Consider the following 18,344-nt stretch of genomic DNA (forward strand, 5'->3'; position numbering starts at 1 on the left):
GTCCCCTTAGCATTGAGCTTTCAACTCCAGGAATCTCACAGCCCCCAGTCTATTAACAGGTCAGACTACAACTACCCCCAGCATGTGTTTTAAGGTTGGGGGATCACTAAAAACCCTGCACTGAACGAACAACACCAGCAAGGGGCTTCCACCACCAGATCCTCGTGGCAAAACTCAACTGAACCGCCACTGCCTTCATGAAAGAACATCCAGCTTTGAGTTACAACAGGATTTTTTTCTGGAGGTGAATGATGCTCATTCATACAGGCTGCATTCATTCTCATCGGCCTTTGTGTAACTTTAGCTGCCAACCCTTAGACTATCTGATGAATTCATCTCATCATTACTATTTTTTTGAAGGTCATGGGAGCAAACAAAATGCACCTTTTTCCAATTTATAACCATATTCAAGCCATTTCTTAACCTCTCCTTTGATAAGCCTCTCCTTTGATTGTGGGTTTGTGTCTGAAGCACCTCCCCTTGTATCAGAGTTCGTAGTCCTCAACGTTATTCTTGTACTTATTCCCCAAACCTTCCCAGCCTCACACCACCTGCAGCCCCGGCACCAGCACCCAACGCAGGGCTCCAATAAATCCTACCGATACCATCAATTATGCATCATTATGGATGCAGATTTCAGAATTGTGGGTTTCTAATGTGCTAACAAATTTATAGCACTCCTGTAAGGGGCTTAACTTACTATAGTTATCAATATGATTTGGATTAAAAACTGTAATTAACATTTATAATTAAATCTGTATTTATTAAACAAAATCTGTACTTCATTATAAAGAAAGCTTGAGCAGTTCTGTGACAGCCACAGAGGCTAATCCAGCCAGAAAGCTTCAGTAAATCGTGTCTGGCACCTTGGAAATACGCAGCAAACGATCGTTATCAAGTTTATATAGGCCAAGGTTTCAGTGGTTATCATATGCTTCACACAGTGACACTTGTTTGGAGAACAAATACCATTCCCAGTACACATCCTGCAATAAGGAAGACTTTCCTACTCACAAAGAATCGTCTTTGTATCAGCTACTGGAACCAGACATCTTCAATAACACAACTAAAATCTAACTAACCAAATATCTAGCTCAGTGATTTATAGTCCGTTGTTTTCCAGCCGATCACCCCGTCTGTGATTTAGCCGTCCCCTCTCAGCCACCTCACGCTGTACTTTGGCACAAGGCTGCGTGACATGTGGCTTTCCAAACACTGGCACGTTGTTGTGCCCAGAAACAAACATTTTCTCCAGACCACTGAGGTAGAGACATTGCTTGGAAAAGTTCATGGTATTAACATGTTTTGCAGTGTTCTGCCAAAAGTTTCTTGCATTGGCAAGGTGGAAACATTAGTTCTTAAAATGTGGCAATGACTACCAGCTTGTTTTTCTGTCTGCTCTATTAAAGCAATGTTAGGAGCTGTTATGCTGAAAATCACTTGAACCAGGCCCCAAAGTGGACTTCAGTATCAAATTTCCAAGGGAAAACTACCTTGGTTGTGCAATACCAGTTATTTACAGGCTCCAGAGATGGACAACAATCAGAGCAAGGGGACTTTAAGGTCTGTTACCCCTTGCCCCAGTAAATGAAGGCTGAAGACTTCAACTTTTTAATGACTCACCAAGCGGGTCTTACTGTATTGCTTGAGTGATGGTGGCATCAGTCTTCCAGAACCATTCTGCAACCATACCCTTCCCTCAACTGTACGTTGCCCAAGAAGTAGTCACCAAAGCGTCACTGTTGGAAGACCAGCATTGCTAAGAGCCAGGAGTAGTTACTGATTGAACCCTGCTGCTGGCACTGCTGTTTGGACATAGTATACCCTGACCCAGTGCTCTAAAATCATGTGCTATTTTCACTTCTTAGTATCCTTTGAGGTAGCCTGCCAGCTCTAATGGCCTTTGCCCCAGTGAATGAGATAAGGTTAACGTCAGCAAGGTACGGACTGGGGCTCCAAACAGGAGAAAAAGCTTCCAACTTTTTTCAAACAGCTGCTGATGTTGCAAGGCATCGAGCTCCTAAACACTGGTACCCAATGCTCAAGGCACAGCACAGAGCACTCTTGCCCAGTTCTATTACAACTTTAGAAATGACATCTTTCTATTGCAGTTCAAACTTATCTCCTTACTCAAACAGCCTGCACATACTGTGGGCTGTAGCTACTTCCCAAACAGTTCATCCAGTCAGGGTGATGTCTTCATCAGCAGCCTCATGCCTACCAGAAATAATCGCTTATGCATCGGAGCTGAGATGAGCTCCATCCCTCCATAAAGGATTCCTGGCTGAAACCAGCCACTGGTGAGGACAGGTGGGAAGAGGGGATGGGGAAAGGAGGACAGGCTGTGGAGATGGCCAGAAAATGTGGACAGCTTGGGGGAGAAGGCAGGGGGACACCACAAGGGAAAGCGACTGAAGCAGTTGCTTCTTGAGCACAGAATATGAAACAATCCCAGGTATTTACAGTCATCATTTGAGCATCTCTTTAGGAGAACACTTTCCAAGTTCTGCTTCATCTCTTACGCGGCAAGTCAGGTACCCAGAACCACAACCCCAAACCCCTTGCTATAAGGCAAGCCCAGTTAGGAAACTGAAAAGAATAAAAAAACCTCGACTACTCCCTCAGACCTCTTTCTTCCCCCAAACACAAGACCCTTACCAACCACATTTTATTGGCTTCCGGCCTTTTATCACAACACAACCTAAATAAGAAGCATTACTGCAGGTTTAGCTAGAATTACACTAAGCAGCATAGGGAGAAGTATGTGCTCAGTGTCAGGGCAAGCGTCAGGCTGGCTAGACTTGTATTTCCTGCACTCTGTCTTACGCCTTCCTGATATTAAACTGAACTTATTAATGTAACACCTCTACCCAAAAAGAAAATGAGCCTACAATTTTCACACAAGCCACAATCACAATGAAATTCAGACCCCAGAGGAAATATTTGAATTCTTTAAACTGCAAACCACAGGACAACATTCAAAGCATAAAACAACGGTATCAAACTGAAACTGGAAGGCAAGTTTAGGCAGACAGGATGCCACGAGCCCAGCTGAAGATACTGCCATACCACAAGTGAAAAACATCATTCCTCTAAGCTCTCTAGGCACTTCAAAACCTTCAGGGGTAAAGACTAATTTCTGCATAGAGGCTCTGCATCCACTGCCCTTGCAGAATACCACTTGCCTCGAAAGGAGAGCCGGCACTTCATGAATTACTAACAGTAAATCCCGCAGGGGCTCTCATCCAGGCATCGATGCAGATCCCTCATCCTGCTTCACTTTCACTGCAGTTTTGTCATCTCTTACAAGATGGTATAACGGGGATAACAAAATTCTAGCTGCTAATAATTAGACGTCTATATTGTTTGAGCATAACATTTGCCCAATATTTTTAATGCATCACAACATGGAAATCACAAGTCCAATTACAGGGGAGCTCTTCAATATGTCAAAAGTTCTTGCAATACAGCATCAGAGCAAACAAATATATACCACTGACAAATATACACCACTACAAAATATGTTTGGAAAATTACAGAGGTAGCTGCAAGGCCACCAAGAATGTAATTTAGGACCTCACTTGAAAAAAGTGTGTTTCTCAGATTACAGAGAACTGTTCCACCGCAGGAACACTCACGCTTCCCTAATGCCATTACTAAAACCCGAAACAACAATCAACTATGACAAATACTAAACACTTTGAGATCCTTACTCTGTTACACCCTTATGATACAATGAAGAGCCTTATAAGAAAAGGAATTTTTACAGCTACATCATGTCCTCACACTCCTGTATCTTTTTTTTTTTTCAAAAGAAACTGTTTTCTTCTCTTGTGCAGAACAATACACACAATTGAAAAATGAAGTGGGATAGTCCCACGTGCTAATATTTTCTTTTTAAAAATCAACATGTTAGCAAGAATTTTTGAAGTTAATCCGACATACTGTATTCTCTCCTACCACTTGCTTCTGTCTGCAAATAGAGACAGGTTCTTCAAAAAAATCTCGCAGTCTCACAACTGACTACCTAAGACCTGGATTCAGAATCTGGTCTTGTTTATACCCATATAAATATTCTCTGCATACTTGAGAGCTATGAGTGTTATTAAGCACCCTTTCCTCTGAAAATGCATTTGTATATTCCAAATACTTAGAAGTTCCAGATGTTACCTTAAAGCTTATATCCAAATGTAAACAGAAGTCTGTATCTACAAAATATACAATCTGCTCGATTTCTCCCCTTGTAGTTGCTTTAAATGTTTACAGAGGTAAAACTTGCATAGAACAGGAAGGAAAGTGCCAAATGTTTTATAATTCCAGTACAGAAACTTAACTCTCCCCCATACATCACATTTTTGAGATGTCTGAAGAAAAAGGAGACAAGGCACTGACATGAGAAACTGAGAAACATGAGCTAAGTTTTAATGTAAAAGTAAAGACAGCATAATGGGAACATTACCCTAATTGCCCATGGTACCTCTAAAAGAGCATCGTTTCCATTTTAATGACATCAGCTGCAGGCCGGCCTACCATTCTTTAATAATACTAACTCTATTTGATGTTGCAAGGTCAGAAGTGTCTGTACTTTGTACAATTCTGAAGAGTCATGCACTATGTGCTTCTTAAATCACACCTTGAAAACCTCAGCATTTCAGAAGTGCTTTCGTACATCTGCCAGCCATTTATATTTACTTATTAAATGAAAACTAGACTTTTTTTCCTTCTTCTGACAAGACTATTAATACTAAGATTTTGTACCTGCAAACCACCTAAAGGTCTTTCAACAGCTTTATCAGCTCCTGGGGCTAGAGAAGTTGTCAATATGAACTTCAGGCAGAAAAACAAGCAGACGGTAATCTACAGCAAGACAGAGGATGCACTGATTTTAAAGGATGAAGAATAACGGAGGTGACTTCTTGTCTTTGGGGCCACTGCACTAACATGAACGAAGAGATCAAGAGCTGGACCTGGATGACACGGGCTTGATTTGCACGTCATCTGCCAGCTGCACTCTTAGAAAAGCCCATGGAAATTACAATGTCTAGCATAAGCCTCTTTTTTTATTTTGGTAAAGCAAAACAATAGAATCCTCTTTGTCTTCCAACAGAGAGTGAACATCACAACCGTGAGTTTGACAGCCACAGTGCCCATTTGCGTCTTTCCAGATGTCACCACTGCAGTCTCCACTTGTTTCGTGAAGGTCTCGCATAACCCACTGATAGAATCACAGCATTGCCTAGGTTGGAAGGGACCTTTCAGATCATCGAGCCCAACCATTAACCTAACACTGACAAACCCACCACTAACCCATGTCCCTCAGCACCACGTCTGCCCGGCTTTTAAATACCTCCAGGGATGGCAATTCCACCACTTCCCTGGGCAGTCTGTTCCAATGCTTGACAACCCTTTCAGTGAAGGAATTTTTCCTAATATCCACCCTAAACCTCCCCTCAGGGACAGGGGTCTGACAGCACAGCAGGGCACTTCATTCCCTGGTGTAAAGGGAATGGAAACCTCAGGGCACTAATACTGGCCCAGAACTTTCTCTCCCTGCATGTCACACAGGACGGAGTGCCAGCCCTGCACCAAGCCTCTGCACACTCGGCAATTCCCACCATGTGCATCCTTCGTCCGCAAAAGCCAAACAGGCCCTGAAGCTTGTTAAGAGCACGACTAGCATAAAACATGCAGCTCTGGAACACAGCCCCTGCACTGAACTGATTTCCAATTGGTGAACAGTGCAACATATTTTTATAAGTTAAGGATTAATATGTGTATACAAAATTCACCATCTACTTATGTTTCAGCATATAAGAATTACTCCCGTATGGGCTAAAACATTTTGAATGCCATATCATCTAACATCTTCTCATTAAATCGTATTTCATGCTCTTAGTAACTCCACTGCTCAATTCTATTCCCATTTACTCAGCATAGCCCAATAACAAACGACTGGCAGAAGTTGTTAGCCTTTTCCCTTCATTACCCCTGGTTTTATTCCTTTTACTACCACGTATGAACTTTTATTGCTCCTACATTCTTTTTTTTATGGGACTTACAAAGGAGTAAAAATGACACAGATGGCTTCTGGAGCCAAAGCAAAGCTTTTCTTATTCCCTGAGCTCCAGCATTTCAAAAAGTAAAAGACGTAAAGGGATTCTGTCACACGAGAGCTGGTTAAATACTGCAGACCGGCTAATAACAACCTTCTGTTGTTAGTCTGTGTGAGAAAAGGAAGTCTCTCTTCAAATGAGAGGGAACTGAATGTTTTAAGTCTCCCCTGAAAAGCAGAACCATAACCAAGGGCTTTCTCTAGAATCATGAGAGATTCAGCAATAAGCTTTCTTAAAAAAAAATTTCCCCCTTCCCCCTCCCAGTGCCAGCTACAGAAATCTGGGACAAAGGTCCTCATGACTATTCAACAAGTTAGAGATATGCAACCAAACACAAGATTAGTGAATCATAAAAGCAGCAGCAGCAAGCCAAGAAATTAAACCAGTTTAACACTGAAAACCTGCAAGTATGTGAAAGGCCACAGCTCTTGCAAAACTTGCTCAGAAGCATTAATATTAAAAGGAAAAAAAATACTGCCTCAGTGCATGATGTCTGGGCAGACAAACATTACCTCCCACAGACACAAAACATCTGCCAAACCATACAGACAACAGGCCAGAGCTGCTGGGGAGTCTCAGCAAAATGTCAGCAGCTCCTGGTTCTTATAAGAAAACCTCTTACAAGACTCCTCAATGATACTCTGGTAGCTCAAGACACTTTAATTTCCACCGAGACAATGCTCAGTGATGAAGCTCCAGAGACAAAGTTCTGCCTGAAACCATGTCTAAATCAGGTCAACCATTATATTAAGGTGCTGGGAACAAAACCCGTATGTTCACCTGTGAATGGGACTGCCCCGAGAAGATGCCAATTGCCTTACTCTGCCCTAAGAGCGGCTCAGCCTTTCACAACAGTGCATTTCAGCAATGGCCAGGGTCTAGAAATCCAGAACGGCTTTCCTCTCCAGGAAGCCAGCAGTTCTTCAGAAGCAGGTGAGGCAAGGCCTTGTACCACTTGTCAGAATCACTCGTGCCCCTGCTGCTGTGCCTGTTCAAGGGAAGTTTCCAACAACGCCAGTGTCACCATTTCCATGCCTCCCTGTGCTGCCGCGGCTCCCCTCCCATACTTCCTTCCTCACCCCAGTCCTCCTGAGGAAGATTTCTGTGCTCAGATCAGCTTACAGTGATCATTAAGTACTCACACCCATCACTATCCAAACACCCATCACAACCCATTTTTCCAAAGCAAGGAATAAAGCCAAATATAGTTACAGCTTTGTAAAATTTGTCCACAGGCACAATCAGGCAATGAGACCGCACAAATGGTTTGTAAGCCTGCTTGAAAAACTTATACAGGCTTTGAAATTCAAGTATTCCCTAAAACACATGCCCTTGTATCTTAAGTCATCCAGCACCTGTGGGTCTGTACAGCTGCCACCTGAAAGAAGAGGGACAATCCGCACAGCTTCACCTTTCCTGGGTTGCCCTGACCAAGGACTTGACTGGAGGGGTGGGTCTGAGCAAATGAGAACCTGACCTGTCCTGGCAGGTGAGTGGGGAGACCAAAGCAGTGGGCACGACCAAGCCAGAGGCGTTGTGGGGACACAGCAAAGTTCAGGGTCCCTTTGGACACAGCATCAAACCAGGGCCCCCTGAGTGCTGCACCTTGCACAACTCAGGGTGACTTCAACTGCCTTTTTTTTTTTTTTTAATAACAAAAGGAAAAAACAAATGCTTCTGATCTCCCGAGTTCAAAGAAACATCTCTGAACCACCGGGCGAGCTGAACCCATCGATCCTGACTGTCCCTTGCTTCAAGCCACTAGTACAGATACCAGATGAAACCCATTAAGCAGTTATGGTACACATGCTGCGCTAGTTAAGGAAAAGTGCTGTGTTTGGAGATTACTTTTTGCAAGTGGAATCGAACAAAAGATCTCAAAATAAATTTAGCATGCCAGACTCAACAGCATGGTGATGCCCAAGCAGGGACTGTAGGCCACGGGAAAGATGTGATAACCACAAACTTAGAATCATGGAATCATAGAATGGTTCAGGTTGGAAGGGGCCTCAAAGATCATCCAGTGCCACCCCCTGCCCTGGGCAGGGACACCTCCCACCACACCAGGTTGCTCCAAGCCCCGTCCAACCTGGCCTTGAACCCCTCCAGGGATGGGGCAGCCACAGCTTCTCTGGGCAACCTGGGCCAGGGGATCACTGCCCTCAGAGTGAAAAACTTCTTCCTTGTATCTAGTCTAAATCTTCCCTCTTTTAGTCGACAGCCATTACCCCTTTTCCTATCACAACAGACCCTGCAAAAAAGTTTGTCCCCATCTTTCTTATAAGCCCCTTTAGGGACTGGAAGGGGCTCCGAGGTCTCCCCGGAGCCTTCTCTTCTCCAGGCTGAACCCCCCCAGCTCTCTCAGCCTGTCCTCACAGCAGAGGGGCTCCAGCCCTCCCAGCATCTCCGGGGCCTCCTCTGGCCCCGCTCCAACAGCTCCGTGTCCTTCTGCTGTTGGTGCCCCAGAGCTGGAGGCAGCACTGCAGGGGGGTCTCCCCAGAGCGGAGCAGAGGGGCAGAATCCCCTCCCTCGACCACCCCCCTCCGGGACAACCCCTCTCCCGCCGGCCCCCGCCGCCCCGCACCTGGGTGACGATGGTGGAGCGATAGACGTCGCGGCTGTACTCCCAGCCGTCCAGGCACGGCTCCTGCTCCAGCGACGCCAGCTCCACGTCGAAGCCGGGCCGCAGCCCCAGCGCCGAGAAATTGGCCAGCGCGGCCAGGCGGTACCGGCGGCAGCGGCTCGGCGCCGCCTGCCCGTCCCGCAGCTCCAGCGGGATGCTGGCGTTGCGCCACTCGCTGCTCAGGTTGGCCCCGCCGGGCACGGCGCAGCGGTGCTCGGGGGTGCCGGCCAGGAAGACGATGGAGAGGCCGTTGAAGCCATTGGGGACGATGCTGGCGCTGAGGAGGAAGAAGACGAGGCGCTGGAAGCGGCCCCACTCGCCCAGGAAGGCGGTCACCTCCTCGTAGTCGCGCATGGCGCAGCCGAGCTGCGGCCGCCGTTACCTGCGGGCCCGACTGGTGTGGGCAGGAAGCGGCCGCCGCGCAGCCCGCCGAGCGCCGGGCCATGGGCCGGGCCTGGCCGGCGGGGGAGCGGCCGGGGGTGGGGTTTGCAGGCGGAGGCCCCTCAGGTGGGGCCGGCCGCCGCCACGGGAGAACCGCCGCGGCCCGGCCCTGCCCTGCCGCCTCGTCCCGGCGCCGGCGGCTCCCGGCATGCTCTTCGCCCGCCGGCCGGGAGGCGCGGCAGGGGCTCGGCTACTGAGGGGAGGCCGGGCCCGGCGCCGGCTCCAGCTCCAGCACCAGCGCCCTCAGCGCCGCTGCCATGGCCGGGCCGCGGCGGCCCTGTGAGGCTGAAGGGAGGGCCCAGGCCTGGCTCCGGCCGGGGTTGTGTTCCCGGCGGCGGCTGGAGGAGGCGAGCCCCGTGTGCTGGGAGGTGCCGGGCACACGCCTGCAGGCAGAGCTCTGCCTGCTCCTGCCTGTGCTCCCCGCCTGCCGAGGGCTCGGCTGCGGGCTCCGGGTGAGCATCTGGGACTGCAGCATCTCTGTGCTGAGGAAAGGCTGAGAGCCCTGGAGCTGTTCGGCCTGGAGAAGGCTGAGGGAGGATCTCATCAACGCTCAGCAATACCTAAAGGTCGGATGGCAAGAGAATGGGGCCAGACTCTTCTCAGTGGTGCCCAGTGACAGGACAAGGGGCAACAGACACAAACTGGAACATGGGAAATTCCGCCTCAACACAAGGAAAAACTTCTTTACTTTGAGGGTGGCAGAGCATTGGCACAGGCTGTCCAGAGAGGCTGTGGATTCTTCTCTGGGGTTATTCAAACCCCACCTGGACACGTTCCTGTCCGACCTGCTCTTGGTGACCCTGCTCTGGCAGGGGGTTGGGTGAAATGATCTCCAGAGGTCCCTTCCCACACCAGCCGTTCTGCTGCCTGCAGCCCCCAGGGGGCTACCCGTTTCAGGTGAACCAGCCCAGGGTTCCTTAGTAAGGCCTTGGTTTGGGTCACGAACCACGTATGAGCCAAGACCCTCCATCCGTCGTTCTGCTCCTTGCAGGATCAAAGGCAGGCGGCTTTCTGCGAGTCCGAGTGATAAATGGTTCCTTGCCTTGTTTCTGTCCACAGCGGCACATTCCCACACCTGCTGTCATCACTTCAGCAGGATTGGTTGGCTGTAAGAAGTATTTGCTGACAACGATGCTATTTTCTGAGGGAACATGTACTATGTGTTTGACAATTAATAAACATTATAATTAATATTCTAGTCTTTGGCCAAAAATCCCAGCTTATTACTTAGTGGCACTGTCAGGAAGATCATGTCTCTGTGGTGTTACAACCCCCCAGCTCCTTCAGGCCACTCGGTGCTTGGCGTGACGTCCCTCCCAACTCGGGCCACAGAACAATACCACGGACCAGAATGTAACATCATGGTCTGACATGAAAGAATTAAAAGGTAGAGAGCAACAGAGCAGAACACAATAGTGTGCCTGGTCCCCATGGCTCCTACCGTTTGAAGATAATAACTATAGTTCATCACTCCCGACAACAGATGGATCATGGCCACAGAGGGGGGAATACCAGCATCCCAAGACCTAGCAAGCTCTGGGCTTGCGTAACCGGTAGAAAGTTACGGAATATTCCGTTGTCTGAGCTGGGCCAGAGTGAAAAAGCATCTGATGAAAGTCAGTTATCTCGAATCCTATAAGTAATGATTCTAGTAAAGACCCTTTGAGCTCTTCTGGATGGCTGCGGGCTGTGGCCAGTGTGTCCCCTGAGCTGGGATGCTGCTTGGGCTGACACCTCCAGACCCGGGCGAGAGAATCCTTCTCCAGCCTCAACTACCGCCCACCAATGCATTGTGAGTATTTACCCTAAATTCGAGTAAGGGAAATTCTAACTATAGGCTAGTCTCTCCATCTATATGCTTGTGATACATATATACATTAGCTTTATGGATGTCCATGCACATGTAGGACTTAAAGTTGCCCACTGTTAAGAAATTCCTGATTTTAGCAATCAGAGACCTTTGTGTATGTGTGTACATGCGCTTATATTTTGCTCATATGTATTAATTTGAGATCTGTGCTTTTACCCATATGTATATGTATTGATTTGGGATACCTTATAGTAAGTCAGTGTGAATCTTGCCATCTTCAAATCTGTAACTGAGACACTGTTCAATTACTTCGTTCACTCACTTTGTAAACCTCTAAATCAATTAATGATTAAGTGCTGCCAAAATTCAACCTCTAAATCTACCATGCACCATTAATAAATTTTGAATCGCTACTAAATCATAACTGTGCCAAATATTTCCATCCATGACAGTCTCCCATAGAGCTAAGTTTAGAAGTTGCATGATCATCCCTGCAGAAATTGGCCCTGCTCTCCATAAGGCTAATTCACGTTTCCGACTGGCTTTTTATGTCTGATATTTTCTTCACCTCTGTTTGAGAAAAGCCAAACGTATACTGTTTACAGCATTTTTGAATGCTCGTATTTAAAAAAAACGCCTTCTGTTTCATTTTGGAACTGCACAGCTGTGAAAAATCTCAACGGTGGGAAATGAAATGGAGAAAATAGAAGTTTAACCTCAAAATCATCCTTGAGCCTGGCCAGGGTCTGCATCAGGGACTGTGTCAGACCCCAGAGTCAGGAATGAACCATCTGAAAGCCAGGAAAACTGTACTACCATAACAGTCTTCCAGTGTGGAAAAGCTTATTTTAGGGGGTTATTTTCATACTTTATCCATGCTAAATACATTTTAAATTGCTTCTTTAAACTTCTTTGCACAAAGCATTAAAGTTAGGAGACTTTATTCTTCAATTACAATCCACACAGAAAGCAGGTTATACAACGCCAGCACACAGTTTTATTACAATGAAGACAGAAGTTAACGAGTGACAATTACTAGTTTCTTGTATGCTTTAGCAGACCCAACAAGCCAGCCGAAGATCAAAGGTTGCACAGAGAGACCCAAGTAAAGGTGACAGATGAGGCACGGTGACATGTCCCCTGCGGTCAGTGGGAATGATCCAGCTGGCGCTTCCCTCCCGTCCTCGGGGCAGAGCCTTACAGGCACCCCCAGCTGCAGGTGAGCACCCAGCTCCCGTCCTGAGCCCCACCGCGCATCTGACACAGAAAACTCACTGAAGATGGCAGTGAGAGGCTGAAACAGCTCACTAGCAATACATTTCATTTTCACCAGTAGCCGTTTCCTTCAGCTTTACAATTAAAAAAATAGTAACTTGCCAGAAACGGGCAATCCTGCCTTCCAGCTTCGTCCCTGTTTGATTCTTCCGTCAACTGTTGCTCTTTGATCAAGCCTGGGAAAGGTACTGGCAGAGGACTGAAATTCTCCTTGCAAATGCTTTATCAGCTGAGTCACCTTCCTTTTCTCATTTTTATTGTGCTCAGACGCCGTAAGGCCTTATAACAACACACACACTTTTCAGAAAGGCATTACGCTCTTGTGAAAGGTTTCTTTTTTTAAATCTGCCACTAAAAATACTAAAATGTGACGCTAGCGTGAGATCAATGGTATGAGCAAGAAAAATTAGACTGATTAAAACAAAGTATTTAAAAAAACCCAACCTTTCTTATTTAAAAAAGGAAAACTAGGTTTTAAGATGCTACAAAGTTCAAGAGTACAAAAATATTTACCTTTTAGAAATACCCAAGCCTACGATCACATAGAATAAGTATCAACCTAATATAAAAATCTTCATAAAAATACGGCCACCTATATTTAACCAAGTCCTCAAACCTGTCCTACCCTGATACAAAGGCTCTGTTGAGAAATTTAGTTATGTCTGAACAGCTGTTCTGTAGATTAACTTTGTAATAAGTAAGAACAAGATTAAATAATTAGAGAAATTCCAGCTTGGGAAGGGATGAGAACGTCAGGGGTCACAGGATAATGGTTGCCTCATGCCATATTACATTTATGGCAAAAGCATAACTGCTGCAAATTATATATGAAAGGAAATAGTATTTCCGCATCCCAAAGAGCAGCTTGATATAATTGCACGAGTTCCTTGCATTTAAAGGTTATAAAGCTTTATATTTGTGCTTGAACTTCCAGGAAGAGCCTCATTCCTCTGCCAAGCGCCAGCACAAGACAACTTGCCCTGAACTCTCACATTAGAGATGAGACAGTGTGCTTTTGGTGGCCCTTACAGAAGGTACATCATGGCTAATAGTTATTTATAGAGGATAAAAATCAGTCTACCAGGTCTGATAGACTTTATGTGGCCAAGAAGTGCACGTACAGCCAATAAATAGAAAAATAAAAGGTATTACACTTTTTTCAAAGTCTGTAGTGTTCATAAAACAGTAGTAGCACAACTCTAAGCTCTACATTTGAGTTTTCATCCAATCTAGCTTTGCTGAACTTTTAAAAAAATGCATACATAACCTGTAGGATTTGAAAAACAAAACACTGGCTTTGTTGGTGTGGGTTTTTTTTTGTTTTGAAAAAACTGTGGTCCCAAGTTAGCCCTTTTGCGTCTTTAATAACTGCAAGCGAACATCTGCAGTGCAAAACGTGAGCTTTTTGCTCATCAAATCCCCTTTAAATTTGTAAATGGTACAAAGGTTTTGCAGAGGCTTTTGAAACTGCAATGAGCTTTCTCTGAAGGTACAAAACAATGCGGTGTATAGTCAAAGGAGAAATTAAACGCTTTGAAAAAAAATACCAAAAGATCTGAAAAACTGCTTATGCCAATATACCATGAAAAACATGAACGCTGAAACGGCATGGCACAGGATAGGATCACTGACTTGCGAAAGCCCATGTATCTTTTGAAAGCGGGCACGGCCCATCAGGTCAGCAAGCTGTGCTCATTTCTGCATTAAAGGCTGCCCCTGTCCCCAAAGCCGTGGAACATTCATGAAGCCCAGGGATGTCAGTGGGCTCAGGCTTTATGAAAAAGCAGCAGCTTTTACAGGGACAAGCGGATGAGAAGTGGATCCCAGGTCCTGGGAAAAGCAAGCCGCATTGAAAGATACTCCGATGTCTTGTTTAAAAAACATGTCCTTACAGTGAAACCTACGTCTGCTTTGCTACAGCTAAATTCTGATCCCACTTGGTCCATCGGGCTTTGGGCACAGATTTCAAAGGAAGCCGGGATCTTTTCTTTAGGGGCACGTGCTGAGATTTTCAAAGACACCCAGCTCCCCTTCATCCAGTCAAAATGCACAGTGAGAAAAAACATCAGCATTATGTTTTCTATATTTGTTTTTTTCTTCAAGCAGCTTTCATTGAGAACCTGACTGACTGGAGTCATTCTGTATTATTCCTAAGGCTCATTTCTAGCTTACTCCTCAAATCAATTGACTTTAGCATAGGCAGGACCCCATTTCTCAACAGGGACTGTATCTGCTGACAAACCCCAGGTATCAGGATGCTGAATTACAGACTAAGAGTCCTATGGGAGTAGACAGCATCTGTTCAGTAAACTATGTATTTGGGTACAGTAGCACAGGGGATAATATCTATGGTGCAGTAGCATTGACTGTTGGGTTTTGTTTGTTTTCCTCTGGCAGAAAATGCATTTTCAGAAGATCTTGTTCTTCTTACAGCCCCTCTGAGAGCGTGCATCCTCCTTCACAAAGGTGTTACCAGAATTTTAGGACTCTCCTTTGAATTCCTAATGCCAGTGGTTTGTTGCCCATTTCTGAAACTGAAAGCAAGTAAAAAACCTGAGAAGCTAGAGAACATTTTGCAGGGTGACACCAGACACTTCCCCCTCCTAATCAGCACTGCTAAAATAACCAGGTTACTCACTACTAATATACTATAACTACTAATACAAACGTTAGAAAAAAGCAAATGCTCTGTAAAGTTTGCCTTTCCAGAAGGCAGAAGCAGTGCAGCAAACAACATTTGGAACTTGAATGCAATTCAGTGACTGTAATTCAGTTACTTCAGACTGTTTACGCAAGAAGCCCGCGAAGGGAATCTGGTTCGACTCTAGGATTTCTAGCTACTGTTTGTCCACTGCAAAGTCGAAAAGCCACAGGTCAGACATATGAGAAGCCCCTAATTGTGATAAAGAGCAGCATGCCCTTCTCAAGGAACCTGGCCTGAGAATTCTTCTTATTCTGGAAGCATAATGACAGCTTCTTATACCAACCAGGGATTAGATACAGGCAGCTTATATTATCGCTTATAAGGGCACATTCTATTCAGTACAAATTCTCGGTAAGCTGGATGGCAGCTGTGCAGCTGCACTTTGGCTAATTCAGTTTCCCTCTGCTGCTCCTAAGAGTCTTCCTCCCACGATAGTAACTCGCAAACTCCAGCCATCTCCTCTGCACCAGCACTACAATGTACCTGCACAGATTTCAGTGGAGGTGTTTGCTAAGGGTACCCTAAGTAGCAACGGTGGGGGGGCAAGAGAACTGTCGTTGCTTACAGCTAAACCAAATAAAGCAAGAGAAAAGCTGTCCTGGCATGACTCTAGCCTCCCAAATGAAAGAGGCCAGAATACTGAAATGCTGTATTTAATTTGGAGTAGTACCTAATGAACTTGCACTGAAAGAGACGAGTGTTTTTAAATGTAAACCATCCTACTAAATGAATAGTTTAAATGAAGAGTTAAGGATAGTGAGCGATTTAAAAGGATGGAAAGTGTTGGGAGATATGAAGCAACAGCTTCAAGGTGATGTGAAAGTCAGCCTTGCTTTGAGAGAGCCCACTTCCATGCACATCAGCTCTCAGGTTCAGAGATTCTACAGAAACTGCGTAATGTCAACATCTATCAAATTAACAACCAAAAAAGAAATATCTAAAGGGGACTTTGAAAGCTTTGATGTTTTGCAGCGGATCTGATGAAACATGTTTACTGATTGTGAAAAGGGACTATGTAGAAAGAGGTCCTGAATTCTCATGAAGCCTGGGATGAGCGAAAGCTGCCTTACCATTTCACCTTCAGCATTTGCTCAAAGCTCTCGGGCAGGGGACTACCGTAGCTCTCTGGGAGGAACAGGGTAAGGATCCCGATCAGCACAGTCAGGCTTCCCATCAGGATGTACGGTAGGAATCTGTCGTAGGCACCTGGCAGAACACAGGACATGACAAAAGTACTTAATGCAACAAACCCAAGTGTAAAATTTATATTCCAGACATTGCTGTAATGCAGAATTAATTTGGAATAATTAGCTGAAATCTTCATAAATATCAAAGGTGAATCCCAAAGTGAGTTACGTCTGTTATCTGCCAGCAAACAAAGGGATTTTTCAATTTTAAAACTACAACGTGCACTCTAGGATGCTCAACGCCTATCATCAGTTTCACACCGTCCCGCGCATTTGTGTAGCAGCTAAACAGTTTTTTGGTACATCTTCAACTGGGACAGCCAACATCTTTGCAAGGTAACAGCTCTGCTGGGATCCCTGCTGGAGTCTTCAGCGCTACACTGTCAACGGGAACCAAATCCTCCCTTAAATAATTCAATGTGAGGGAACAGAAGTGCTCATAAGCAACCAAGCCCATCAGCTACCTAGGACTGTGCATCCTGCTGGGTTTGTGCAACAGAAGGGAAGAGACTGATGGCAGCTGAATCGGACAGTTTCAGGCTAATAGGCCATTGACGGGGGGAATCCTTAAATACCTTTGTTATTGCATGGGGAGAAAGCATCAGGCCTCCCGTAACAGACAAGAGGCTCTGACCTTGGTCTACTCAGAATATTATTTTGGACTGGAAGGCAGCGGCCCCTGCCAGCAGCCTGAAGCTAGTGCACAAGTGTTTGGGCAGGATGCAAGATCTTCAGAAGTCACAATAGCACAGCAATGAAAAGGTCTTTCAGGAAAGGGATTAGCTAGGATTTAAAGTATTTAAGGTAGAGAAAATACCAAACTGGACTTGACAGCTTTACTTTTTAGTTGGGATAGAGCAGCATGCTTTATAATGTACAGAATAAACTAGGATTAAAGTGAAGCCCCCTGCGTATTTCACATCGAGCCAAAGTTTGTGATTTGATCTCTTCTGTGTTCATGAGCTGGATGAACCGCGAGGTCCTAATTTAGCTGTAGCAAATACCAGCAGCTGACAAGTTTCTCCTAAAACCTCCTAAAGTTTAGGAAACTATTCTGATGACTGGAAGATCTTTTTTTAAAGGTTGAGCCTATGGAAACCTGGGACAAACAAAAAAAAATACCCCAACAGTAAAAACTTTATCCTGTCTACATCTCTCCATTACTGTTGCCTGTGCTGCAACAGAGACTGAAGACCTGAAGAAACATCACTGTCCTGCTGTCCCTTTTACTTTAGGTTTGCACTGTACAAGTACGAAATAAAGACAATGTATTTTCATCATTTTTGGTACAGTGTGTTAGTGTCACACTGGAACGTAGAGATGAGCTACAGCTAGTAGTCTCCTCTCCCCGTTCCCGGCATGGTGGACCAGATTAACCCCTTAGCTGTACACCAGCGATGCTCCGCCAGAGTCAGCAGTCATCCTCATTTCTTATCAAAGGTCTCAGCAGGAAGCAAAACTCATTAGGCGCAGGGGAGAGCTGAGACGGGTCCAGTGATGGTAGATGGAAATAAATCATGTGTGAGCGACAGAAACAGGAGATTGAGTACCCCGGACTGAGCAGCCGGTATTCGCAGATACTTCCGCCCTTAATCCCCTAATCTCTGTCACCCTTCCCTGTCTGCTACATGAGGATCATTTCCGTGTACTCCAAAAAAAAAAGAAAAAAAAAGATTTATCAATTAATATTTGTGCAGCACACAGAACGTGATGGTAATAAGTGTCAAAAAAAGCATATAAGGAAATCAGTAATTCTGCTTATAGAACAAGGTGTGAACAATAAGAAAAAGCAAAATGAGTGCTGAGGTGCCTGGCTTAATAACTCAAAAAAAATCACTTCATGAAGGTCACAACTAAACATGCTTTTGTGCTGCTTAATCTGCATATTTTCCATGGATTGCTCTGGAAAGCACAGATTCAGGGGATGTTTGGATTCCCACCTGGTTCCTGACATACCCACCTCGGGATGCGCATGAAGAGTACAATGCAATAGATTTCCTACTGCTAGAGTTCCTTAATTGCAATATCACTTCTTGTCACGCTCTTCTTGGGAAACTAACTGGCATCCCAGGAGTAACACCCATTGCCAAGATGTGACCAGTTATCATCCCAACCGCTCCACTTGCATGGTTTATAAACACCATCACTGTCTTGGAGCAGCTCTGCCCACTCTGGTGCCATATGAACGGTC

The 18,344-nt window shown here is 45.5% G+C and overlaps 2 protein-coding genes across 3 annotated transcripts in view; both read right to left on the minus strand.

Moving 5' to 3' along the window:
• LOC141749634 (organic cation/carnitine transporter 2-like) overlaps positions 1-11,401 on the minus strand; it is a 34,502-nt gene extending 23,101 nt beyond the window's left edge. For both annotated transcript variants that reach the window (XM_074603451.1, XM_074603450.1), the window contains exon 1: positions 8,698-11,401. In XM_074603451.1, coding sequence (XP_074459552.1) covers positions 8,698-9,090 — 393 coding nt within the window. In that variant the 5' untranslated portion in view covers positions 9,091-11,401. The remainder of the gene's footprint in view (positions 1-8,697) is intronic.
• A 518-nt stretch (positions 11,402-11,919) lies between these two features.
• Positions 11,920-18,344, minus strand: part of LOC141749635 (solute carrier family 22 member 4-like) — a 28,529-nt gene continuing 22,104 nt past the window's right edge. Inside the window, exons 9-10 of the mRNA XM_074603452.1 lie at positions 16,037-16,172; positions 11,920-14,796 (exon numbers count right to left, since the gene is read on the minus strand). Coding sequence (XP_074459553.1) covers positions 14,721-14,796; positions 16,037-16,172 — 212 coding nt within the window. The 3' untranslated portion in view covers positions 11,920-14,720. The remainder of the gene's footprint in view (positions 14,797-16,036; positions 16,173-18,344) is intronic.

This window comes from Larus michahellis, chromosome 11 (genome assembly GCF_964199755.1).
Source record: "Larus michahellis chromosome 11, bLarMic1.1, whole genome shotgun sequence".
Classification (NCBI taxonomy): domain Eukaryota; kingdom Metazoa; phylum Chordata; class Aves; order Charadriiformes; family Laridae; genus Larus; species Larus michahellis.